Below are 27,225 nucleotides of genomic sequence, written 5' to 3'. Positions count from 1 at the left end.
TCAGGGTAACCTAATGGCTAATTATCATCTGTCAGCTTGACTTGGAGAGCCCTTGTTATTTCTTGAGCGAATGGTTAGCCATTCTGGGAACAGTGAGGGGTTTACACATTCAACCGATTCTGCGATTAAACAGCAGGAAAAAGAGGATGGAGAATATCCAATAAATTACTTAAGCTTCGATATGTATGGTAAAGTGACAACAAGTAACCACAAATACAAACAGTAAATGGCCCCTCCCTCAATCAAGTTACATGACAAACAAGTCTGCGTAAATTACATTTTTACAGCATTACGTAGTTTTTTCCAATTAGAAACTTTTGAGAGTGATTTGAAGCAAATGTTTGATAGATAAATTAGTTTGAATATGTATTTAGTCCAAATATCTGTTTATTGATAAATTTATTTAATATAAAATAACAATTACAAAGGTTGTAGCTGTAATATGGCTTTTAGAATTAACAAATATATACATGTAACAAAATAAACTTTTTTCAAAATCAAACTCAAAAACCTATTGGTTTTGCAGCTACACTTTGTCACTCCCACAAAAAATCAAGCAATATCTTTTATTTTAAAATAATATTAATTGTTTGGTTATAAATCTGGGACCTGTTTCACAAAATTCTAACTAAGATAAAATCCAAATTTTAGTAATTTAATTGGATAATTAAAGATTGGTTTTAGTGCTTAGCCAATCAAAATTGAAGTATCTACTAAAATTTGGATTTTATCTTTAGTTAAGATTTCGAGAAACAGGGCCCAGATTAGCTGCCATACACTTCGACTCTTCAGATGAGCTCCGTTTTTTCAGATGTCAAGAGTATACAACTTTTTACTGTAAACATTCAATAAACATTATTAGTCAGTAGAATTGTTTTGTCAATAAAATTAAATATATTTAAGTACTGCATATACATAGTATAGTAATATAGTCCTGGTGGGAAATATCAAAAGGAATGATCATCTTGATCCAATAATGTAACAAGTGGGTTGCCTTGCAAGATATGCCCACATTTTGCACTAGATGGACAAAGAGCGAGCTAAAAAACACCCCCACACATAATTTTTTGTACATCCGGGGCCATAATTCAGGAAGTTTAGTGTCAAACATGCGCCAATAACCTAGATCTCTGGGATACACAGATATATTTTAAGCTTCATTAAAATTGGATAATAAATGTGATCTCTTAAGCCTAGGTCAGACGAGCATATTTTCAATCTCAAACGTCATTAGCATGTAACAGTGATATATTTGAACATTTTTTAAAATCTGAAAAAATTGACAATTATAGGGTCCACAAGCTAAAATCACCATTTTACAAACAATCAGGGGTCATAATCCAGGAAGTTACAGTCCAATATGCACCAATATGGGTTATAAACATTAATTTCAAGTTTAACCAAAACTGGATAAAAATTATAACCCCTAGATTGTCCACAAGCTAAAAATGTGATTTTTCGTACAATCCGGGGCTATAATCCATGGAGTTACAGTCCGATACATGCCAAAATAACCGGAACCACAAACAAAATGGTGAACAGACATCCACACGGACAGAGGCGAAGACAATTTCGTCCACATGAAATGTGGGCGTACAAAAATGGGCCATTTAATAAAGATTAAAGAGACACTATGGTGTATTTTAAAGACAACACATCAATAAAAGAAAATCAAATACAGTTTAAGGCTATACAATTACTAATCAAAAAAATCCTTTTCAAAAGATCACTGGAAGCTGACATGGGTTTCTAAAGATTTTATGCTGTCATCGCAATACTCAATTTGAAATATTTCTGAATTGTGTCCATTGATTTCCACCTTTTTATCCTTTGCAGATTAAGACTTTGCAGATTAACTGAACCACAAAACACAAACAATGACACCATCAAGACAGTACAATTAAATTATTCACTAATAAACAATTACTTTTGTTTAATTCAAAAAACAAAATTGTCATTGGGGTTTCTGTCACATTGCCTCTTTAAAAAAATAAGCAGATCTTTTTTTAACCATACAATCCAAATAGTTGAAATGAAGCTTAAGAAGTATATAAGTCTATTTAATTTCAGTTTGCTATATATCCACAGATATAATACTAGATATTATAACCACCTGTGATATCAAATTTCAGATATCATTTTGAAGAACAGCCATTTCTTGGTAAAAGTAACTCTTTGACTAAATGGTTTTGTAATTTCTCTTTAAATATAAATCTTAATAAGATGTCCATTAGAAATGTTATGTTATTAATCAACTAGAGAATCAGTTAACATATTGAAGAGTGAAAATAAGTGTGTCTTAAAGCCTTCATCATAAAATAAATTAAAATTCACCATAACATCTCTTTAATAAATAATAAAATATTGAGTGTATAATGTTTATTATTAGGAACAGGTTGATATGTCGACAGTTAAAACTTCTAATACACTTCTTACTGTAGGGAACACTTCATTCACCAGTGGTAAATTCAATGTAGATGTATTATTTCTGAAAAAAATAAAATCATACCATTAAAATAAATGAAAACCTTAAGGGCAATGTTAAGTATCAAATTTTCCCTTAAAGTTAAGCTTTAGTCTTTTAGTGGTATTCAAAGGCCAGTTTAGGTGAGAAAAATCTGCTTTAAGTGACCTATGGGAGGTACCTTAAAGTTAAGCAAAATTATAATGACTATTTTTTTAACCGGAGTAGCAGGCCCGTTACGGGATTGAGATTGAAACAAAGAAAATGTTGCCCGGCGTTGTTGATCTCAAACTTTCTTTTATCAGCTTTGATAAGGTGGCTGACTGGTATCATGTCGTCGTTCACGATTCCTCTTCGACAGTTGGACTGGCAAGGAATAACGTATTTTCATTCGGATGGGACAAAAAAAACCACGATGTGTCATGTACATATTGGCGTGCATGTAAAAGACTCCCAGACAGTTGGAATTCAATAGAAAAGTAGCACACTGTATAGCGTATGCCCGTCTTCATTAGCCCAGACGGAGCAGAACAGTAGAACGTTAAACCCCATTTCATTTTATTTTTCTACATTTCTGTACCAATCGGACTATTGAAGATAGGCATACGCTAAGCTGAGTGTTATGATGGAAATTTTCAAAAGACAGTGGCATTTCTACATCAAATTTCAACTGTGAAGGTGTTTTTTATGTGCACGCCAACAGCTTGTGTTTTTGTACCATCTACACAACTAGACACTGTTCTTTGCCAGGCTCTTCGTCCTGCACTACCAACAGGGAGTAACAAGAATCAGTGTACATAATCATACTGTATATTGAGTGGCGCATGGCCAACAACCCGATGTCACAACATTTTAACCAGACAATACAACATTTTTGCTCAACAATATGGTATTTCAACCAAAATTTTCCTAATAATGACAACTAAAGGGGACATAACTCGCGTGCAACCTGAGTAATTCAAGACTTTTGACAGTGGAGGGTATTCCATAGTTAAAAATTCATACTTTTTGGCTAACAGTGGGTATTCCATATTTTAATTCATGATTTTTGGAAGTAGAGGGTATTCCATATTCAAAAATTCATGCTTTTTGGCTAATGTTGGTATTCCATATTTTAAGTGTGCAGTTATGTTTTTCACATAGCCAAGTATATGTAAAATAGAGCCTTTGAATACCGATTTAAGGTAAGACACTTGGTTAAGTGGAAAAATTAAGTATTTTTACTTAACTTTAAGAAAACCTTTGAATACCGACACAGGATCTTAGAATTAAAATATTGTTGTTTTGCTCTTAGTATTATCATGTTATATTATATCTTACTTCTTTATGTTCATCCACTGTTTAGTTACAAGTATAAAAGCATCTGGTGCCCCAGCTAACATGGCTTCTAGATCCAATAACTACAAATTAAAACACACACAATCATTAAAATTCTTATCTTATTAATATCTAAAATTTGCTTCCATGCAGTGATGTCGGAGACACTGTCCCAAAAGAGAAACAGACAACATGAGGGAATGACGGGTAGTCAGGCAATGAAACGTGATAAGAGCAGTTTTTAAGGCTTGTCTCATTGTAATTTTCTTTTTTTATACACCCACATTTTCATGTGGATGTATATTGCCGTACAATTTCATAAATTTGTACTTAACCCATAAGTGCATGGCTACGGCCTAGAGTAAACAAAGGCTGTAATTGCATGGCTACGGATTTTCCCGTATTGTTTTTAACAGTTTGAATTTACCGCGCTAAAGGCGGTTCCACAGGAAATTCCCTTTGGACGCCATTGTCTAAATCCAGCATAGCCGCCCTGGCAATGTTTTGAGTAAAATTTCTGTAACTTTTTGCGAATTTTCGCCGATTTAAGACATGATTTGTACAGTATCCCATTCATAGTTGCCACGGAATACTGTGGGAGTTGGATTACGCTACAGAGTGTGTATTTTTGTGGGGTTTTTTTTTACAAAAAATAGCGGTTTTTTGTCCAGTATTTTGCTTAAAGTAGAAATCGTAGATATTTGTGCTGCAGTTCTGTGTGTTTGATCATAATCTATGGATTGACGAGTGTACAAAATGTAGTAGTGACTCGGATGATGATGTCACCTGTCTAACCTCGTGGGTTTTCTTCGGTTTTTCCGAAGTTATTTGATATTTTCAAAAAAAAATTTCTGTATTGTGTACCAAAGAGATGCCTCTGAAAGCAGCATACTTCATTTCTAACATTCTGCATCAATAAATATTTTTTTTATATTGCACTCTGAAGTGGGAACCTTTTTTTTTTTTTCCTGATTTCAAGTTGTCAATTCTACCTCCCACCTACATTCACGTAAAAAATATTTCCCTTACTATCTTTACAGATTCAGAAAGCCCTTTTTATACTCTTTCTAAATATATATACTTTGTAGGGTTTGTCATTGTCAGAAAATACTTTTTTCCTCATTTTTTGTATTTAGCACCAATTTCCGTCGCAATGCCGGGAATTAGGCTTATGAACGAAGGGGTTTGGGAACAAAAAATGGCTATGCACTTATGGGTTAAATGAGGGAATAACATGGCAATTTGGGATACAAAAATAATTCTGAATTTTGATCGGGTTGCTCCTCAGCCCAAAATTAATCCACCAAGAATTTAAAAATTCCAACCAGCATTTGGTCCTTTATTGCATTTACAAGTGGAAAATGTCAATATAAGCCCGAAAAAATAACTCTGAAAAACTCAAAATTCCATAGGGCTTTTTGTTTTATTCAAATGAACAATCTCACCAAATTTTACAAAATTTCATCAAGGACTTTGTCCTGTATCATGTTCACAAACTTTCACACATTTGAACATAAACTGGGAGATAAGTCTGCAGTTTGTGTGGAAAAAAAAAATTAGAATTTCAAAAGGGTTCTTACTTTTGATACAATGAACAATCTCTGCAAATTTTAAAAAACCTGTCGAAGAGCTCTGACCTAGAAAACAAACTTATCAGTTATAATTACAGGTATACCGTATAATAAACTTACCTTTCCACTTGGTATTCTACCTGTTGCCTGTCTACCTACTGACATCATCAAACCTAGACCCACTGTATAAGCTACAATACTGTAATGTAAAATTTATATTTTCTGAATGCAAAAATAAATATATTTCTGAATATAAAAATAATTTTTTTCTGACTGCGGCAGTTAATATTTTTCTGAATAACTAAACTCTAAACTGTAATTTCGACCTTTTGACAACAGCATACAATATTTTTTAAGTATTTACCTGGATCCCCTGGTTAATGGCATCAGATTATAGAAATAATACATCATAGATAGAACTATATTCAACACAGAATCTATATCCTGTAAAATAATACATCATAGAACTATAATCAATACCTCATATATTCAACACAGAATCTATATCCTGTGTCGTATATTGCCTCAATGATTTTTAATAACTTGAACAGCTGAATCCATGATATTAAATGTTTCGTATACTAAATGTTAGCATGGGGCAGAACTAAAAGCCAAACAAATTCTAATGATTTTCTGATAATTACTTAACCCCTTAACTGCGTAGGACGTTATATAACGTCCTGGACAACTGCCACTCACCGTGTGTAGGACGTAATATAACGCCCTGGAGGTATTTTCCCCAACCTATTCTTCGAACACAATCTTACCATGCGAAAGACGTATTATTACGCCTGGTCGAGGAATCTAATTGAAGGGAGACAACTCTATTTACTGTTAATTTTATTTTGGTTTAAGACCACTCAAATTTGTATTCAGGAAAAAATAGGCCCAAATATGACGTTTTTCGTCAAATTAATTACGCAATAGGGGGTAGTTAACGTCAAATTAATTACACAGTTAAGGGGTTAATGAATGAGTTGTTACTTTTAGTGTATTATAAATGTTTTATTACCGACAATAGAAAAAATATTTGACAACTCTTGTTGACTGCTTGGATGACTTAGCTGCTGTGGGTGTATGTTTCGTTGCCTAGCAACCTACCTTTGTTCATATTAAGATACATTAACAGTCACTGTGAATTAAATACCATTCAATTTATGGAAATATCTGTAATTAACTGATAGATAAGTCATCATAAACAGACATGAATAGTGGCCAAATGATCTTTAAAACAGAGGCTTCACTATAATGATGAAGGGGGGGTGGATGGCTGAATGGTTAGCGTGCGTGCGCTGTATCATAAAGTCTATCGTTGAGTCAACTGGCGTGGTTTCGATTCCCCGGTTGTACGTGACAAGGAGTAGGGTCGCCTGTCCAACCTCGTGGGTTTTCTCCGGGTCCTCCAGTTTCCTCCCACTGCTAAAGACCCCTACGCGCAAGCCAATTATTGAAATAAAATTAAACCATATGTTAGTCCCGAAATGACCTAGTTTGTGTCGAGTGGACGTTAAACCCCATTTCTCTCTCTCTCTCTCTTTCACTATAATGTTGAGCTATGGTGAGTTCCAAATATATTGAACCCTTCAGTCTTCACTATATGATGTTGGGGTCAATGCCTTTGCCTTTTTTACATTCCATTTTGATCTTGCAAAATGTTATAATCTTTACCTTGAAATTTAAGACAAGGTTTGTATTTTCTGTACAGGACATAAAGTAAAAAATACTTACTGTTATTTTATTTGGTCCATTACGTCGTATTTCTTCCTGTATTTGATTAAATAAAAAATCTAACTCCAGAAAATAATCTGCTGTTCTGTCAACTGTATTGGCTGTATTCAATGCAAACACAACTCTATCATTCCTGTAATAAACCAACCATTCAATCAACCACTCATTATCTAGAAATGAAATAACAAGGGGTTTAATGTCTACTTTGCTGCACTAAACTCCCTAATAAAGAAGGAAAGACCTCATTCAGAGTGATATGAGGGAAATTTTGCCCTGAGAGTAGTAGCTTACTCTTCTTTTCATTTCCATATGTTAGGGGACCTTGTTTTTTCTTCCTATCAGAATCAATAGATGAGTCTCCAGGATTGAAAAAAGGCCAACACGATAATCACCAAGCTAACATGGCTCCCTTCATTATAAAATACAATCAACCTCAAGCATTATAGCTCTTTAAAATCAATTATCAATGTTCATTTCCAGTGAAAGGGAATTTGTGTTATGTGATACTATTTATTGAAGCTAGTCAATAGCTCTGTACCGAGAATGTGAAAAGAATAATAGTGTGAGTGCCTAGAGTGTGTGGCTGCTTGTTTTTTGTCGTCTATATATTATCAGTGATAACTGTGGTTTAATGTATGATCTGCGTCTATAATTCCGCAGGAATGTGTATGAACAACTCAAGACCATTTCGGTAACAATGCTTTTTATAAAGATCTTTTTGATTATCGTCTTCGATGAAAATTGCATTTCAATGTATAAAGATAGGTTGCCAGGCAATGAAACATACGCCCACAACAGCTAAATCGTCCGAGTGGTCGACAAGGGTTGTCACATATATATTTTTTTGTAGACAACTGGGAGCATTTACAAGACAATTTTATACAGATCAGATTATAATAATGGTCGTTTGAGGATCCACAAGGCTCTACAAACTAAAACCAGCGGCTGCCAGGCAGGATACGCCCACATTTTGCAAGAGATGGATAGAAAACAAACTAAAAACAAAAACGATTTTTTGTACAATCTGGGGCCATAATCCAGAAAGTTATGGTCTGAAATGCGCAAATATCAAATGGGACTGAGATATGTTTTAATTTTCATCAAAATCGAATAAAAATTGTGACCTCTAGAGGGTCCATAACCTTTGTATTACATACTAATACACAATTTGCATACAAAAAGCGGCCATTTTGTCGGGCAGTTTCATTTCGATTTTCATGAAATTCGAATTCAACAATCATTATGGTGGAATGGTGATACAGTACACTCTGTCACATCCGACCTCTGATCACTCCGAACTCTGTGAAATCCAACACCATTTTCATGTCCTGATTTATTTCCTTATTACTTCAGCCAAAAAGTCTCTGGGTAATTCGACCTCTGATTATTCCGGATTACGACATCAATCAGCCGTCCCGTCATATGATTTCCATTGAATCGACACCGTAATATCCTGCCTTCAATCGGTGGGTGTGAAGCAAACACTCACCAATCAATTATCAGGGAGATTAAAACTCGATGGGCATGAAGCTGCAAAAGATTAACAAGCAATCACCAATCAATTATCTGTGAGATTAAAACTCGCTACCGTGGGTCTTTGTTGATTACTTTGATAATTTTAATCTCTTGTACGACAGTTGCGACAAATACTCAAGAATATCCACAAATTTTCCCCCGAATTCACAGTCTTAAAAATATTCCTAGCACCTGTTGGAAACATTTGTTGCGCATGCCGATTGAACCTGAATAACCTATAAGTTTGGTCACCCTACGGATCTATTTAAACGGTTTTAAAAATCGGAAAAAAAATTGTGACCCCCTAGAGAATCCACAAGCTAAAAATGTGATTTTTCGAACAATGAGGGGCCATAATCTATAATAATAATTGCCATAATAATGCTTTATAAACTTTGGCTCAACTTACAGGTCTCTAGATAGAACCAAGACAGAACCATCCAGTCTCTTATCTTCCTTACTTTTAGCTGTACTTGGAACTTGTGTTGATACCAGAAAACCATGTGGATTTATCTGTCGTTTCTATATAAACATATCAATAAAAAGAAACTAGTGAATATCTGTGTAGGATAAAGCACGCGACTGAGGTTATGCTGGGGAAAGAAAGACTGAAGAAAATAACCTGAGAAAAAGAAAAACCGAGGCCCCCAGGCCAAGGTTTTTCTGTCGAGGGTTTTTTTCTGAAGTCTTTTTTCCCCAGCATAACCGAAGTCGAGGACTTTATCTTGCTTATAAACCGTCTATGTTTACATATACGCAAGATGAGAATATCCCAGAATTCACGTAAGAAAAACCTTATATCATAACAAAACTATACAGTTATATGGGACAACAATCACTGGTTTATTATACACAAGCACGACGTTTCGATAAGTATTCTCTTATCGTTATCAAGCACAACGTCGTGCTTGTGTATAATAAACCAGTGATTGTTGTCCCATATAACTGTATAGTTTTGTTATGTTTCCAATTGCTAAATGCCACTAAAGGATTATAAGAGAATACTTATCGAAACGTCGTGCTTGTGTATAATAAACCAGTGATTGTTGTCCCATATAACTGTATAGTTTTGTTATGTTTCCAATTGCTAAATGCCACTAAAGGATTATACCTTATATCATGTTTTCTTATGGGAAAAAAAAACCTACCCTGGAAGAATAACCCGTTAAAGGTTTAAAGAAAAACATTCAGAAGAATAACCCCAAATTCCCCTGTATATATATATATATATTTAAAGCCGCCCCCGATTTTCAGACCGCAAGTTATTATGAGCATAGAATATACCCCAAAGATCAAAGAGATTTACCGTTACAGGTTTATAAAGAGGAATAACAACTATTTAATTATCTTGCAGAAAAATAGGAGAAAATAGTTAAAAAAGGGGAAATAACTCCAATGGCATTAAAATATACCACCTGATCTGAATTACAAGTCCCTTCATTTCTTAAGGTACTACATTATTTTTCTGGGATAAACTAAAATACATTCAAAACTCTATTTACATTACAAATTTTATCCATCTGAGAATGGTTCTCAGTACGGATTACTGTGCATGCGCGAAATGAACCATGACCCCCCCCCCCCCCACAAAGAACTTTGACAGTTCTGTCATCAGTTCGGTCAAATGAAATGAAATGAAATGAAATGGGATTTAACGTCCTACTGTTCTGCTCCTAACCTGGGCTAATGAAGACGGGCATACGCCATACAGTGTGCTATGAGGGAAATTTTGCCCGGACAGCGGCACTACGGCCTACTCTTATATCGAATTCCAACTGCCAAGGGATCTTTAACGTGCACGCCAATGTGTACACGGGACCTCAGTTTTTCGTCCCATCCGAACGACTAGACAGCTTTCCTTGTCAGCCCCTCCGTCCTGCATCACTGACAAGGGAGAACCACGCCGGAAAATCTGGATGAACTTTCTCGGCCAATGCAGGGATTGAACACCCGACCTCCAGGCTAGCGAGCTAGCGTCTTACCCACTTAGCCACGTGATCCCCCAGTTCGGTCAAAATGACAGCCCAAACTAAATAAAGCGTCATAATTGTTTTCATTCGGTAGTTTGCATAGGGACTGAAATTAACTTTTCTGTGAAGAGTTCCACATTTGGAATGTCTGGCAGGGTTCCGAAATTTATCGCGGCCAAATATAAACGGGGCTCAAGACTTACTCTAGCAACCATTAGAAGATCTTCACATGTTTTAGCATTATTCACATCTTCATGTAAACCTGGATAGATAATAGCTTCTTCACTGAAATAATAATCATTCTTACAATCTGATTAAAATACACATCTATATTTCATTTTTTGTTTTTTTATACCTTCAATGGCCTACACTACATGAAGATCTCACAAGTTGTACTCGAAGGTCGTGTCAGGGGTCGTACAAGCGGCTTTTGACCCTATAACGTCAGACATTGATTAAACAATCAGTGTTGACATTTCTAATGGTTTATCCACAGATCCATGCATGGCAGGCCAACAAAACGAACATAATTTTCTAAAGCTGTTATAACAACGAATCAGCTAAATATTATTGTTATTCAGAATCGTTAACAATAGATTTTTTACGGCTTTAATAGTCGCTAGATGTGTTGAAAATTTCAGGTGCGATGGCTATTTATAGCCTCACTGACTATACTGCTGATTATTCTTGCATTGCGTTCCTTGCCAGAAATCTGTTCGGGTCTAGTCTCTGAGGTGTGCACATTCGCTGTGGCGTGTACAATTTTCAATACAGCATATTTTGGCTGTGTGGGGCACCCTAATTATGTGTCTAAAACCTACACAGTGACAAGAATTGCATTCAAGTTTATATGCAATTGTATTTATAAACTATCAAATGAAATCAAACATAAAATTATGTTACCTTACCCTGTGTAATGTTCTAACATAGTTTTAGCTAATTTAAACACTAAATCAAAATACTGCATTACACGTAAATTAACCACAGAACCCCTGAAATTATACAAATACAATATTGTTTTTAGAATTCTGTACAACTCATTGAATCAAAATTTATCCAATTGATACAATTCATCACATGGATTTGCATTTTACTCCCATGGGATAAAAAGAAACGTAGAAAGATTCATGATTTCTGTTTTGAAAAAATAATACACATCCAACTGAATTGTACAACACGAAATTAATGCAAACTGAAGGGAGTTTACCTAAATGTGCTTGGAAATTACATGTCCTGCACGAGAATTCCATCGCTGTCATAGTTATAGCAATGTTATTTAAGCGTTTACCCAGACGATGAGTTGTTTATACAAAGATAAATATATTGGCATTCATCCAGAGCTTAAACAGACCATATTGGCTATCAAAGTGTGCAATTTAAAACACATTGAGTGAACCATTTGGTTTGCCAACGACAGATTGTCTACCTGTAGAGCACAGATGAAATATTGGGGAGATAAAAAAGCACCTTGTTGTCTGCAGGTCTTTGGACAGAATAAATTGATGTAAATTAATGCAACTGGTGACTGGTCACATTCAACGCATTAATCTATTAATTGTATTAAAAGAAAGTATCAGTTTTCGTTTCGTACAGATTAAGACAAACTTAGTCACCTGACAAAGTTGACGTCAGATCGTATTCCATCAGGTGTGTTATGTTCGGGTAAAGTATCAACCCAAAATACTGGTTGTTCTGGATCAACCAATCGACGATACTGTACTGCTATACGGTATAATTCTTTCCATGATAACCTTTCTGAAATATATAATAATAATATCACAAATAAAATTCATTAAGATTTATACATATACATAGTGGTTATCAAAGAGTTCAACGGTTAAATGTGCTTCCTTCTAAGTAGGCAAACTTTGATAAATAGCTCACTGTTAATAAACATGTTACACCAATTAATTACTTTTTATTTTTCAAGTTGAAAGTGATAATGGCCCCTTAACCTTAGAATTGCCCGAATTTGATCATATTTGGCCTAGGTTATTTTTTTAGTATCTCTTATAGAATATTTCTATAAATGCTAAACACTGATAGATATGATTTATTGAAACGAGTCTGGTTCTGAAAATATATTTTCTAATACACATCATGATCTGACAGCAGATAAATAAACTAGAAATGATTTTAACCTTTGTTTTATATATTTTGAAATAAGTAGCATTAAAGATCATTCCCGCGTACAAACTTTGTGATTTGATGATATACTTGGACTAAAAACATATTCAAAGCAACCAATCCATCAAAAATTTGCTTCAATTCCCTCTTAAAACTTTATATTTGCCGGGGATACCTATAGCTATAAGTAAGCTGTTGTTGGATGCAATGTCTGTCAACTTAGCTTCATTGTGGGAGAGTCCATTTTTCAGAAAGTATTTATCATTACTTACTGTACATTTACAATACATATTGACGCCAAAGTAAATTCTTAATTATTTCTGTCAACTTCTTTTTCTGCAGAATCTTTTGTGCGTTGACACCCCTCAATGTTCCCAAAACTGCCTAACCATTTGATCAAGAAATAACAACCGCTCCCTCACTTAAGCTGGCAGACAATAAGCTGCCAGATAACAATCGGGTTGCCAGTTAGTGGTACCCTAAAAATTTTGCCCAGTGCTTGCCCTACGGGCGTTTTTCGGGTAATCTAGTATTTTTCTAGTAAGATTGGGTGTCTATACTTTCCATATATACCAAATTTGACACCCGATAAACACTTTTCTGGGAAAGTATCGTTAACTGTAAATGCTTCTACCTGCCAGTAGTAATACTAATATATAGTATCATAAATCTGACCAGAAAATATATTCAAATTACCTTTACTGTTTTTAAAATTTTTCCATTTTGTCTGAAAAATAAAACAATTACATTATGTAAAGATATGTTGTGTCAGGTTAATTAGGTCATCTTGTGACTTAGAAAAATAAAATGATACACTAAAAGTGAAAGTGATTACTGAGATAAACAAAATGAGACAGAAATCTTAAAATTTGACAGAGAACTGTGAAGCTTACAGATAGTTGTTAGAATACAATAAAAGAGTTCTATTAAAGATACATTGTCCCGAAAGTATTTATCGGGTGGTCATTTCCAATAAAGTGGCAAATTTGGTATATATGGAATATATAGACTCCCAGTGTTACTAGAAAAATACTGGATTATCCGAAAAAAAACACTGGACAAAAATGTCAGGGAATTACTAACTGGAAACCTGACTGTTGTCTGTCAGTTTATTGTGTGCTAGCTTGACTGAGGGAGCAGTTATTTCATGATCAAATGGTTAGGCGGTTTGGGGAACATTGAGGGGTGTCAACTTTCAAAAGACTCTGCAAGTAAACTATTTGTCTTCAGATATGAATCTGTATTTTTTTTTTTTGATAGTTTCTATAACGTATATAATCGGAATTGGGATTATGCCGTCTGTTTGATCAATTTCAAATCCTTGGTTAAGGTATGATGCACCTGCCAAAACAGTGTTTTGTTCCACACGTGAATCAGCTAACTTTACAAATTCATTCATAACTGGTTGTAGTGTACTAAAAAAAACTTTCAAAAAATGGCCTCTGCAAAGCAGAGAAGAATTTTGTAAATTGTAACATCGTAATTTTATGTATATACATTGAAAGTAAATATGCAATAAAAATTACTGAAAGAACCTAATACATGTAGAAGTTTTTTTTTCCTTTTTTGGCAGAAAATGTATGTGGTTAATAGATTCAAATGAAATATTGGCGGGAAAAAAATGGAACCCAGAGTGAGCACTGCAGTCAGGGTAACTAAAATACATTTCTGTTAATTCCTTATTCATTTAGCAGAAAAAACAAGTTTCTGATGATGTGATCAAATATTAGATTAGACATTTACCTCTAAATATTGTGCTATATGTATTGTAGCAATACCCATGGCTAGATTTAATCTTCGGTTAGGAGTAAAACCATCAGCTTTAACCTGGGTTATAGAACCAAGTTTCTCAGCTTGACAGATTAACTTTCTAACATCTTCACTATAGTCTGTTAATGTGTGTTCTTTAACATCACTGAAATAGTCAACCAAATAACATAACAAATAGATCAGGGTGAAGAATTTACTAATACAAGTGTCACCTAGTGGAGGACATCTACCGTACATTGGGTATTCAAATCAATAAATAAATCAATAATATTCTTTATGTAATTCAATTTCAATATAAACATAATCTTTCTTTCTTTTTTGAAGGGAAGGTGCTGCGCAGAGGCCCCTATTTACTTAAGTGCACCATAGCCCCCCCCCCCCATGCGACATAATCTGGCACCAATATGATTTATATTAAAACATGTTACATGTAGCATTACAGAATTGTGTTTTATAACCAATATTATAATATAATTTGTTAGTTTTGTTGAATTTGAAGGTTTAATCTCCCAATTTGTTACATGTGATTGATATAGTGTTCATGAAGAATTATGAACTGAGATTTAAAAATTTTCACTTCAAGATGTACATTTACAAACCTAGAGAGAGAATGGTGTTAATAAATACTAGATTATTTTGGGACTAACATATGGTACATCACTAATTTGCTTGTTCCCAGGAGTCTTTAGGACACAAGAAAACACGTGAGGTTAGGCAGCCGTCCTAGTGATACCAGGTATACAGGCATTGATACCATATAGGAGAAAATTGGTACACTTTTCAGCTAGGTTAACCCCCTGCCTGGGCTCCCGCTCTATAAAGTCCTACTCATTGTCAAGTACAAGTCTGGGATCGAACTCATGCCACTTGACATAAAAACAGACATTATGATCTAATGTGCAGGTGATAGACCCCTTGGTCACTGAACCCCTCTTACAAACCTAGAAACAATAAAAAGGATAGTTCTGAACAAACTATATATATGTATCCTGATAGACAAAGGGTAATGATGTGATACGTGCTGTATTAATGCTGATATCAAGATATGATTCTAGTGCTATCACAAAATAATTTTCACATTATTTCTACTAAGACTTTTTGAGAGAAACATTATTCAGAGCTTTTACTAGAGTTTCAATGAAATTTTTGAAACTAGAGAGTCTTTGAGTATGTCTACACTACCTTATTTCTGGTTGTAATCCTGGTTGTTCTTTATATGTAGTCTACAATATACAAATATTTTTCTCAAGAATGGTTTTTAATAATGTTCAGCATAAATTCTTTACATGTCAAAACTGAAAATACTGAACATAGTCATGAACTGATTTTTAACTCTTTTGCTTTTGGGGGCCACTAGTTCTATTTACATTTATATAATGATTATGAACGCTCATTTACGCTTATACCAGAAGAATTACTATGAAAAGTACATGTTTCATTGGAATTTGTAGTCAATTATTCTAAACATTCTGAGTCACTTTCAACTTCATTATCGGAGTCAAAATTTTCACATTCTGCACTGGAATCTAATATAATAGTTTTCAGAGCTTCGCTGGCTGAAATATGTTCAATTGATGCTATTATGCGTTGATGATATTTCTCAAAACGACTCTTGAAAATGTATCGAAAATATAGTGTTGACATCTGTGTCTATATTAGATAACAAATTTCACACGCTGTAAAAATGATGGCACCTGTACTAAACTGTCGACAATATAGTCAGCTGCCACAACGAAAGAGTTAAACATAACATTGCCATGTAACAAAATATATACAGAAACCAGCAAGTTTTCAGGGGAAATAACTACGCATAAAATTTGACATGTCTAAATATTGATAGAGGTTCTTCATCCTTATGAAACACAGTAAGTTTGCCACCCAAACATGGTTTTGGAAATCTGAAGGCCAGATTTTACATGAAATTAATTCTTTCTTTACGTATAGCAAGTAGGCTGTTAGTGTTAATTGTATTGTTTGCTTGTGCATCATTGAATGGTAACAGCACTACTTAAAATAAATATAGCTTAATTTGAAATAGAGCGTCAACTTCAAAATTTTCACTGTTAGACAAAAACTTTGCAAATTAAATTTGTATTTCATGTTTTGTTTTTTTATCTATGGTAGGGTATGTCTATACCACTTTGTGAGCATGGTGTACACAAAAAAATATATATTGATCTAAGGAATAAAATATTAGTAGGGCTTATAATAATTATTTATTAATAAAATATTCCCTTTTGGCTATTTTAAGTAGTTTTTATTATCAATATTTCTTACTTGGTTAAAGACATATAAAGAGCTGTCCAGTAGCTCATACGTATTACCACATGCTCTATAGAAAACACACTGAACTTGATAATTTTGAGTTGTAATACAATAATTTCAAAATGAGGATAAATATATAATTATCCACAGCATATTTTTCACATTTATCGGTTTTAGACCATCTCCTATGGCATTACGGACCGCAGAATAATTAATTTGAATGACAGACTAACTTTACAGCTAGCGAAACTAGAATATGGTTAGTAGTAGTGCACATTAAGAATAACCATATACACAACATTTGTATGACAGACAAATTATCAATATTGCTATAAATTAGCACTGGATACGTAATTTTCTTAATTTTTTGGTAGAATATTATGGTTACATGGCAGCTCTGGTTAATCATGGTAATGTTTAAAAATCACGTTTTGAAAAAAATATATTGCCGACATGGAACCCATGTTTATAAGATAAACTTACTTTAAATTTAAAGGGTAATATCTTAACCCATTGTTCTCTGAACTCCGAATCAAAATCTTTTTCTGGTGTAAAATATTTTAATGGTGAATCTAATTTGGAATGTATATAACGGCCATATTCTGTAAAACAAAGAAACCAGTAATCATAAATAGTGTATAAAAGAATTAAAAAGAAATAAAATCCAAAGAAAGTATGTCAATGTAACAACAAAAGAACTTTTTAAAGGAGAAAACCAACAAAGTGATTAACAAACCTGGTCTGTGACCATATGATGGTTGTATGTCTAGTACTTATTCCGGGATATGACACTTTATCAGAAATATGATACTATATCAGGGATAGGAATATGACACTTTATCCCTATATGTGTCAATTCAACCAGGAGGAGACCATATCCGAACGAATTTTAATGAAAATTTGGTATGATTATTCAGCTCAAAGAATCAACCCAGGAACCATGCAGTTATAAGTGCGAATAAATTTCTGCTAATATATAATCCAGATATATACAGACTATAGATTAGATAGAACAAATTCTGAATTTTCAATGAATTGTTTTATGTTCCAACCTTCAATCAAATACTTCAAATGAAATGAAATGGGGTTTAACGTCCTACTGTTCTGCTCCTATGCTGGGCTAATGAAGACGGGCATACGCCATACAGTGTGCTATGAGGGAAATTTTGCCCGGGCAGCGGCACTATCGCCTACTCTTATATCGAATTCCAACTGCCAAGGGATCTTTTACGTGCATTCCAATGTATACACGGGACCTCGGTTTTTTGTCTCATCCGAAGGACTAGACAGCTGTCCTTGTCAGGCTCTCAGTCCTGCATCACTGACAAGGGGGAACCATGCCGGAAAATCTGGATGAACTTTCTCGGCCAATGCAGGGATCGAACACCCAACCTCCAGGCTAGCAGCCAGCGTCTTACCCACTTAGCCACGTGATCCCCTCAAATAAATACTTCAAAGCTTAACCTCAAAACATATTTCAATCAAATGGTCAGACAGACAGAAAACATATAGCCCCCTCCCTTGTCACCTTTAGGGGAATAAAAATATTTACCTTTTAAATAATGAGCTTTCATAAATTCAGGTGACATTTTTATAGGTGTTGTATTTTTAATTAGAACCTGTGGAGTTAAAATATACACAAATTTACAGTTTGCATGAAATTTAACTGAAAATATTGCCTCACTTTCATGCCACAAATAATTTGATCGATTCAAAGAAATCTGATAAAGATTTGAGTTCAAATCATTTCATTATTTAAATTAATTTTCCAGATATACATTTTGTATACTGACAGGGCAAAGAAATGCATGATTTTTATAAATGGATAAAAATTAAATCATATTCAAACTTACTTTAGCACTTGCTTTAACTCCCTGATAAAATTGCCCTACTGCCATATACGATAAACTCTGCATATACTGACAATTAATATTGTTTTCTGCCAATTCTATACATTTCTAAAAAATAAAAACCCCACATTATATAAATTCTCAATAACAATCTAACTTTGTTATAAAGGTGGAAATAGAAACAGATTACAAATGGATACAGAATTACAATTCAAATCAAGTACAGATTTTTCTCACATTAAAGATAATGGAATAGGGCTTAATGTCTTTTAACTCTTTTTTGATCACTCTTCTTCAAAGTCCAACTGTCAAGGAACCATTTATGAGCACAAAAGGGAATTTCATTTTAAATGATTGTGCAAAGCTGTGTCTTGCCAGGCCCCATAAAACATGCTAGCTTTAACATCACTGTCATCGAATGTTGTAGAGCAAATGTAAAAAATTTCCACAATGAATGGTTTGTTCAAGTTAGTTATATAATTACTTACTGTAAATTCTTGTAAGGCTTGTTTAGGTTGACCATTACTATATAACATGGAACCGTGTAACTGTCGTGTTAATACATGGTTCGAGTCCATACTAAAGGACTGATTAAATCTGGTACTAGCTGCCTTTAAATTACCCAATTCCCTGTAATATATATATATATATATATTGAATCACTTTTACCAGCTTTAAAAAAAAGTATGGGCAGATTTTACAGCAGCATCATAGCTATCAGTAGAAACGTCCTTTTGGAGGTTGTGGTTCATTTTGCTCTAAAAACATCACTGTTTGCAAAAGTATAAGTTCTTTAAATATCTAGGGATAGAATTGTAAAAAATTTTAACAGAAAAATGGGTTATAGAACGATAAAATTAAAACAAGGGGCAACAAAGGTACAAACTATGAATTGTCAAATAATAGAGCAAGATGCACTCAAAACTGCACAATATTATCAGGGTATTTGCTTCATAGTCCCGCAAAAGGATGCTTCTAGGGACAATTATACCAGAGTAGAATGATCTGCCACTGGAAATCAGGAACTCCAGATAATTTATTTTTATTTTGTTTTAATTTAGACTTCAAACATTTAAGACAAAGACAACATTCACTTTGTGAAAGTTGTGATTGTTTTTTGGACTGCGCTTTAAGCATGCTCATGTTTGAATATATGGACTATACTATTATTATTCTAGCAAATGATTCAGATATATCAAAGACAGGACAAGTATGGTCATTTACCTAAAAGCTTGAGCTAAACTAGTGCAAGCATCAATATGGTCAGGTCTTAATTTTAATACTTCTTTAAACACTTCAATAGCATTCTGAAATACAACAATCAATTTTCTAAATTTTCTACATACAACTGTTCATAGATTTTAAATTCAATAATCTACTGGCAATCGGTATATCCTTTCAGGGCGGTATTACATGCACTTGCATATGAGTGCAAACCTTAAACTGTCTGGCGGTGTAAATAAGAAGTAGAGAAAGGGAGGCATGAGAGGAATGAGTATAGAATGTCACTGGCGACTAGACACAATATGGCACTAGTAATATCTCAACCAACCACAACAGCTGAAACGTATTCACTGTGTTTGATTATGTCACGATTCAATACACCACAACAATTATTGGGAGTGACAGAACTGTAAAAGGACAGAATTCTGTTTCATACAATTACAATTCCATCAATTAGGAACTTCCAGGTGTAAAATTGAGCACTCTACAGGAGTCCTTAAGATAACCTAAGTCACCAGCATTATTTTCAAAATATAGAGAGCAGTAGTCATTGAGCATGTCTAATTAACCAAGATACAGTCACAGTAACTCACCCGAACACGTCCTCTATAATACAAAGCTACACCTAGATGAAAATATGACATAATATGTAATTCTCCTTCAGATTCTAAATTACGACGAAAATCTTCTTCTGCTAAACCAAAATCCTATAAAAAATTTAAAAAAATCATTAAATTCTGGCATCCACTATTTTCTCATGTTTGCCATTAATTACTAATTAATCTACAGACTGGTCATTTTAACTATCAGTGAATCTTTTTTTTTCTTTTTGGTGTAGTTTATCTCAAAAAGTCTATTGTAAAGTAAAGATTGGTGTAGTATATCTCAAATGGTCTAGTATAAAGTAAAGATGGGCTTTTCATGTAGTTTATCTCAAACTGTCTAGTGTAAACTAAAGATGGGCTTTTGGTGTAGTTTATCTCAAACTGTCTAGCATAAAGTAAAGAATGTTTTTTTGATGTAGTTTATCTCAAACTGTCTAGTGTAAACTAAAGATGGGCTTTTGGTGTAGTTTATCTCAAACTGTCTAGCATAAAGTAAAGAATGGTTTTTTGATGTAGTTTATCTCAAACTGTCTAGTGTAAACTAAAGATGGGCTTTTGGTGTAGTTTATCTCAAACTGTCTAGCATAAAGTAAAGAATGTTTTTTTGATGTAGTTTATCTCAAACTGTCTAGTGTAAACTAAAGATGGGCTTTTGGTGTAGTTTATCTCAAACTGTCTAGCATAAAGTAAAGAATGGTTTTTTGATGTAGTTTATCTCAAACTGTCTAGTGTAAACTAAAGATGGGCTTTTGGTGTAGTTTATCTTAAACTGTCTAGCATAAAGTAAAGATTGGTTTTTGATGTAGTTTATCTCAAACTGTCTAGCATAAACTAAAGATTGGTTTTTGAAGTATTTTATCTTAAACTGTCTAGTGTAAACTAAAGTAAAGATTGGTTTTTGATGTACTTTATCTCAAACTGTCTAGTATAAAGTAAAGATTGAATTTTGGTGTAGTATACCTCAAACTGTCTAGTATAAAGTAAAGATTGATATTTGATGTAGTTTATCTCAAGCTGTTTAACATAAAGTAATGATTGGCTTTTACATGCACCAAAACATACGTCTAGAGCAGCTAAATTGCCTGAGTAGTCTACAAAGGTGAACTTATTTATATTATTATGAAAGTAATGGGACCACTTACAAGACACTAAAAACTAATCATGGGCAATAATATTTGAAGTAATTAATATCAAGTGTATCATATCTTAACTTTAGCGTCTAGAGCATCTACAATTAAATATCTGATCATATTTCAGTGTGGGTGTATAAAATCCTTTCGTTATTAGAGTAATTTCGACTGCTATTACCTCTAGAAGTAAACCAAGGACTCCTCTCATAAAATAAGTTTTTTCTGTTGGACGTTTTTGTATGGCAGTTGTTAAATCATTGTATGCCTCTTGATATTCTCCAAGACTTGTATATACCTAGAAATCAGATATTAAGATTAAATTATGCCTTGGTATCCTTATATATTTAATACTTTATATACCCCAATTAATTGTGTTAACAGACAGTTAAGCACTGGTACTTCCCAACAAATTCACAGAATAACAAAGACAATTCAAAATGGCAAAGCGCTTCACAATTTCTTTGTTTTCGGGATGTCACAAAGAACATAATTCTATTAGCTGATTAACTTTAATGGTTTTGCTTTCAAAAATATCTTTGGCCCTACTTTCATTACAGAAACATAATTTAACACTTGTCTAATCTGATAATCAATTTCCACAACTTCAGTTCCACTCAAGAAGCTGCCACTTTGATGATTTTTAGTCCAGAAATCGGTATATTTCTAAAATAAAATATCTGACCTACAAGACAGCCATTCAAATGTGGATTGAAAAAAAGAGATAAACCCCTTGTTTTTAAAGATGCATTATGTACAAGCTAAATCTGCCTCTTGGTTGAGATTTAAATGGATTTAAAAAAACTGCACGATTTTAAAATGTTACGCTTAAATGGATAATCGAGACTTGTGCTACAAACTTCAAACAAACTTACTTCAGCCCGACGTTCGTAGCTATCAGGTTGTGTTTTATCTTTTTGTATGGCTTGTGTAAAATCAGCCAACGCTTGAATAGCGTTCTCAGCTGTCTAAAAAAGAACAAAATAAGAGCTAGTAAAAATGTTAAGAATTTCAATATACTACCATTCTGACATATGACTTAAATTTGTGTAAGATAGAGAAATAGGATGACACAACCCATTTCTTTCTCATTTTATACAAACTTAAATCTATACTAATATTTACGACTGTCATTTGTTTGTCTGTTTGTTCAGGGTTGGTGGCTGCACTAGAGCTGTACTGAGGCTGAAATTTGGTGTATAGGGGTAGCTCAGACCGGGAGTAATATAGGTCTGGTGGCGATGGACTACCACTTCCAGTTTCAGAGTTAAGGCAGCATATTACTACCAAGCTTTGGGACCCAGGCGAAACCGGGTATGCTTCTTATTGTTAACATCCTAGCTCAGATTTGAGTTCGGAACCAAAGAAAACTGATGAATATACATGTTACTTAAAATGGAATTTGTAAGTGGTTGTGGCAGTCATTCAACTTACATTTAAACCTTTTCTAGAATAAGCCACACCTCTACCATAATAAGCTGCCGTTGTTTTAGGTTTTTGCTGTAAAAAAATTCAAATAATCAATTCTTTGTCAAATATATTCAACAAATAGTTAATTGACAGCACAACACTATAAAGTACAAAACAACACAAACAATGGATAATGTCAAAGTCAGTGGAAAGATCCTTTAAAACAATATGAAAAGCTAAATTAAATACCTGCCACAAAATATCATCACTATCACAGATAAGCCCAGTGACAAGCAATATCATGTGTTTTAAAATAAAAGTAAGCATACGATGGTTTGTGCACGCACATCTGAACTTATACATGTAGCATTAATTAATACATCTGGGCTGAAATTGAGCCAATTTGTACTAATCAAGGTCTAATTGACTTGAAAAATGTTTGGCCAAGAAATTTGAATGTCAGTTAATTTACATGCCATTAAATTGCAATACTTATTAAACTTACTGGTGGTAATAACAATCAAAAGCAATTTGAACACAAGAACTTTCATTTTGGGAAATTCTGAGACAAATGATCACTTAAAAAAGTACCAGTACTTACATTTAATATATTTGTAAATATAGCAATGGCTTTATCAAATGAACCAGTGTTTAAATGTACAATACCTAAAGCTAAAAAAAAAGAAAATTTACCAAAAAATTTGTCAAAAGATAAAAATGAGGTAATAAATTCTGGGAAACACTTTACTGACTTGAAAACATAGTTGTCTGATTTCATAATTGTTCAACCAATGAAATAGGGAGTTACAGTACCCATTGCCAGGACATGCACTGAATATTAATCACAGAAATTAACAATAACTCTTCTCACCTAATTTATTATTTATAACGGTATTCCCAGTTGCCATTGGAACCAAATTTCTTGCAACAATTTCCTCTGCCATGACCTACAAAATATATGACCACTTATTTTAATCTTTTTACTGTTAGTCCAAATCTTATTTCACAAATACTGTAAGCTTAAAGCTTATGTTGTTTAAAGATAGGTTGCTAGGAAATGAAAACATATGCCCAAAACAGCTAAGTCATCTGGGCAGTGGGCAGTTGTCACATATTTTTTTCTTTTGTCAGTAATGAAAACATTTACAAACACACTAGAATCTGATTACAAGTAACAAACCATTAAATTATTATCAGAAATCATTAGAATTTGTTCGGCCTCTAATTCTGCCCTATACTAACGTTTAACTTCCACTTGACACAAACTAGCTCAATTTTATTTCAATAATTTGCTTGCGCGTAGGGGTCTTTAGCAGTGGGATGGACAGGCGCTGTCACATTGTACACACTTTGTGTATCGTAAGTTGTGCTAGAGGATGTGATTCTTTATTTGACGGTATTTAACTGGGTTTTTGTGCAATATGGATGGTTTTAAACCTGCATCCCATACTAAAATAAAATGGGCTTTAACATCCTACTTTTCTGCTCTGACTGGGCGGTGTACTATGAGAAACATTTTGCCCCCAACAGCGGCGCTATGCGCCACTTTCTATCAAATTCCAACTCCAATGTGTACATGAGACCTTGGTTTTTCATCACATCTGAACGACTATACATTGTCCCTTTGCCAGACCCTCTGTCCTACAAGCTGACAAGGAGAAACCATGCCAGAAAATCCTGATGAACTTTCTCATCCAACACAAGCATTGATCATGGGACCTCTTAGCGAGACAACGTCTTACACTGAGCCACAGCGGCTCCCCTATCCAAGCTTAATGTATGTATGACTGTTAAATACTAAAATCATTATTTTTACCTGTGGATCATGAAATAGACATTGTGGAACATCTTTGTCTCCTTTTGTACAGTATTCTTCTCCAGGTTTCTGTAAACACAGTCCTGCTGGTAAATTATGGTTTTCATTTTCTGGAAAATATTATTGTAAAATTGAAATTTAAAAAGAAAGGTAGGGGCCTACATGTATTTTCTTAACCATGCATTACATGTACATGTAAGCTTCTATGTAAGATTTTAATCAAATCCAAGACTGTGACGAATTAACTCCTGACTGAAAGTACTGCAGTTTATGGAAGAATCTATGTACAGTGCAGGCAAGATCGGATCTCAGTGATACAGTTGGGGTCCAAAAGCAAAATAATAAAGTAAAGCGTGATATTCCCCAAGTTTGTTGCTTGTTGAGTATCACCTTAACTTATGTAAGACTTAGATAAAGGCTAGACATTCAAAATTAGATAATAAAAGATAGGTTGTCAGGCAACGAAACATACGCCCCCAGCAGCTAAATCATCTGAGCGAATCAACAAGGGTTGTCGCACATTTACTCTTTTAATAGGGGGGATTTATTTACAAGACAATTTCATACAGGAATGACAAGGTTCTACAAACTGAAACAAGGGCCTTAACTCTTGAAGTAATTTACAGAAATTGTTGAAATTTGACTGTCTTTTTCGTTTTACATGTAGACCTACTAATTAAAATAATGCATATATATTTCATACAGATCGGATTATAACTTTTATCATTTGAATGTTCACAAGTTCAACAAGGTAAAACAAGGGCCATAAATTTAGATGTAATTGACAGAAACTGCTGAAATTCAATAGTCTTCTTCAATTCCACTAATTTAATTAATGCATATAAATTTCATACGGATCAGATGATAATAGGAGTCAGTCTTTGTGTCACTAATTTTCAGATTGATGGATTAAAACATCTAATAATTGCTAGTCAATTTTTTTTCCTAATCTAATAATTGCTAATCAATTTTTTTTTTTTCTCATCATGTACCCTGGTTGGAAGACGTAGCATAGACCTATGTAATGTTCAGAGAAGTCTTGATTATCCATTTTATCGTTAAATTTTTAAACCTCGGCGACGCTTTAATTTAAATCTCTGCCATCCGGTGGTCTAGAGAGTTGATTAAAGCCTTGTCATGTTAATAAATGTCTAAATAATAGTTGAAGCCAAGCAAATGAAAATAAAATATAAAGGACAAAGGTCTGTCCTGTGGTAGGCTGCCCCACCATAAATAAATATCTCCAAATATCTCGACAATTACACCACAATACTTATATATATACTAAGCTTTAAATCAGTTTCGCACAATTATAGTCACTAAATAAACGGTCATGTTGTACTTAATAAGATATGACCATTTAACCATCTATAAATAATACACTGAAAAATGGTTCGGAGTGTCGTCCATGACATCCAGACACTTTTGAGCAAAAAATAGGTTACGTGCCCTTGTTTTGAAATTAGTCTCACTTAACCAGTCTACCGACCATTCTCCGTCTGATTGACAGGCCGGGGTAATCAAGACTACTTTTTTACGAAACATGACTGAAAGCTAGAACAAGAAATTGAATTTACAAATAACGCCCGGTGGGCGACACAACAATTGTTTTAAGAACCTTGTAAAAGTAAAATGAAACTACATCTAGTATCATTTTCCTGCCCAACCCGCGTTATTCAGAAATATTATTTGTACTCAACCAAAAGATGCCACTCCTAACGGTCTAGTTAATAATAAAGCAATTTAAAAAATAAAACGAGCGTAATTTCTAAAGCTGCAGTAATAAACCAAAAAGCTAAATATTACTGCTAGTGCTATTCAGAATCGTCAACAATAGATTTTTTACGTCTGTAATAGTTATTACAAGTGTTGAGAATTTCTCGTGCTGTGGCTATTTATAGACACAAAGAGAGCCCGAGACTCGTCTAGCTGAAATCAATTAGAGTTACGTCACTGAAGCGTGCACATTCAACGTGTCGAGTACAACTTTTAGAAGGGAAAAGATTCGGCCACAGGGCACCCTACCTGTGGCTGCCTGTAGGCTACTGACACTGTACCATAATTTAGGCAGTTACACATAATGCATCTTTAACAAACAGTGAAGACCTTAAAGGTGTTAATGCTTCTTTAACGAAGGTAATTATGAATTTATGACAAATTACTTAGTATTCAAATTCATTATTCATACCACATTCATTGATAAGTTCTCCTTGTGACAAGACAACATTGAAACTAAGCGGAGTTATCTCCCATGTTCTAATTCCGGGATCGTTTCCAGAACACAACAAGCATGGGCTATCCTTCTGAGGTAGCAGACGCTTTAATTCAAAAACCTGTCGACTGCCATCTTCATTTTCAATCTGAACATTTGCTATATCACACACCTGGTCGGCTTCCGCTAAAACATTTAACAATAAACAAAATATAAACAAAACATTGAGCGCCATGTCACCATACAATATTTAC

The 27,225-nt window shown here is 33.9% G+C and overlaps 1 protein-coding gene across 2 annotated transcripts; it reads right to left on the bottom strand.

The window, feature by feature from the left end:
- Nucleotides 1-384: 384 nt before the first annotated feature.
- On the bottom strand, nt 385-27,225 carry LOC126820490 (tetratricopeptide repeat protein 13). 2 transcript variants are annotated; one of them, XM_050548498.2, is made up of 25 exons: nt 26,948-27,225; nt 24,760-24,869; nt 23,815-23,890; nt 23,545-23,615; nt 22,968-23,033; nt 22,409-22,501; nt 21,715-21,831; nt 20,395-20,508; nt 19,802-19,884; nt 19,066-19,207; nt 18,581-18,685; nt 18,280-18,346; nt 17,211-17,329; nt 15,645-15,685; nt 14,436-14,607; nt 13,389-13,419; nt 12,179-12,320; nt 11,474-11,557; nt 10,769-10,850; nt 9,005-9,117; nt 7,081-7,213; nt 5,717-5,796; nt 5,473-5,551; nt 3,785-3,864; nt 385-2,488 (listed from the first exon to the last, which is right to left on the bottom strand). In XM_050548498.2, the coding sequence occupies exons 1-25, from the start codon at nt 27,204-27,206 to the stop codon at nt 2,386-2,388; spliced, it is 2,562 nt and encodes an 853-aa protein (XP_050404455.1). In that variant the 5' UTR covers nt 27,207-27,225; the 3' UTR covers nt 385-2,385. The 2 variants fall into 2 exon arrangements, with proteins under 2 accessions (XP_050404455.1, XP_050404456.1); XM_050548499.2 differs by lacking the exons at nt 385-2,488; nt 3,785-3,864; nt 5,473-5,551; nt 5,717-5,796; nt 7,081-7,213 and adding an exon at nt 8,135-8,610.

Source organism: Patella vulgata, chromosome 5, assembly GCF_932274485.2.
Source record: "Patella vulgata chromosome 5, xgPatVulg1.2, whole genome shotgun sequence".
Lineage (NCBI taxonomy): Eukaryota > Metazoa > Mollusca > Gastropoda > Patellidae > Patella > Patella vulgata.
The sequence above is the reverse complement of the archived record's forward strand: the minus strand, read 5'-3'. Positions and strand labels throughout refer to the sequence as shown.

Bases quoted from the DNA above. Each gene is read 5' to 3' on its own strand.
- LOC126820490 (XM_050548498.2), bottom strand. From the start codon at position 27,206: ATGGCGCTCAATGTTTTGTTTATATTTTGTTTATTGTTAAATGTTTTA. The intron at 23,891-24,759 runs GTAAAAATAATG...TATATTTTGTAG, and splicing joins GTCTATTTCATGATCCACAG to GTCATGGCAGAGGAAATTGT. The intron at 20,509-21,714 runs GTAATAGCAGTC...AATTTTTTATAG, and splicing joins TCCTTGGTTTACTTCTAGAG to GATTTTGGTTTAGCAGAAGA.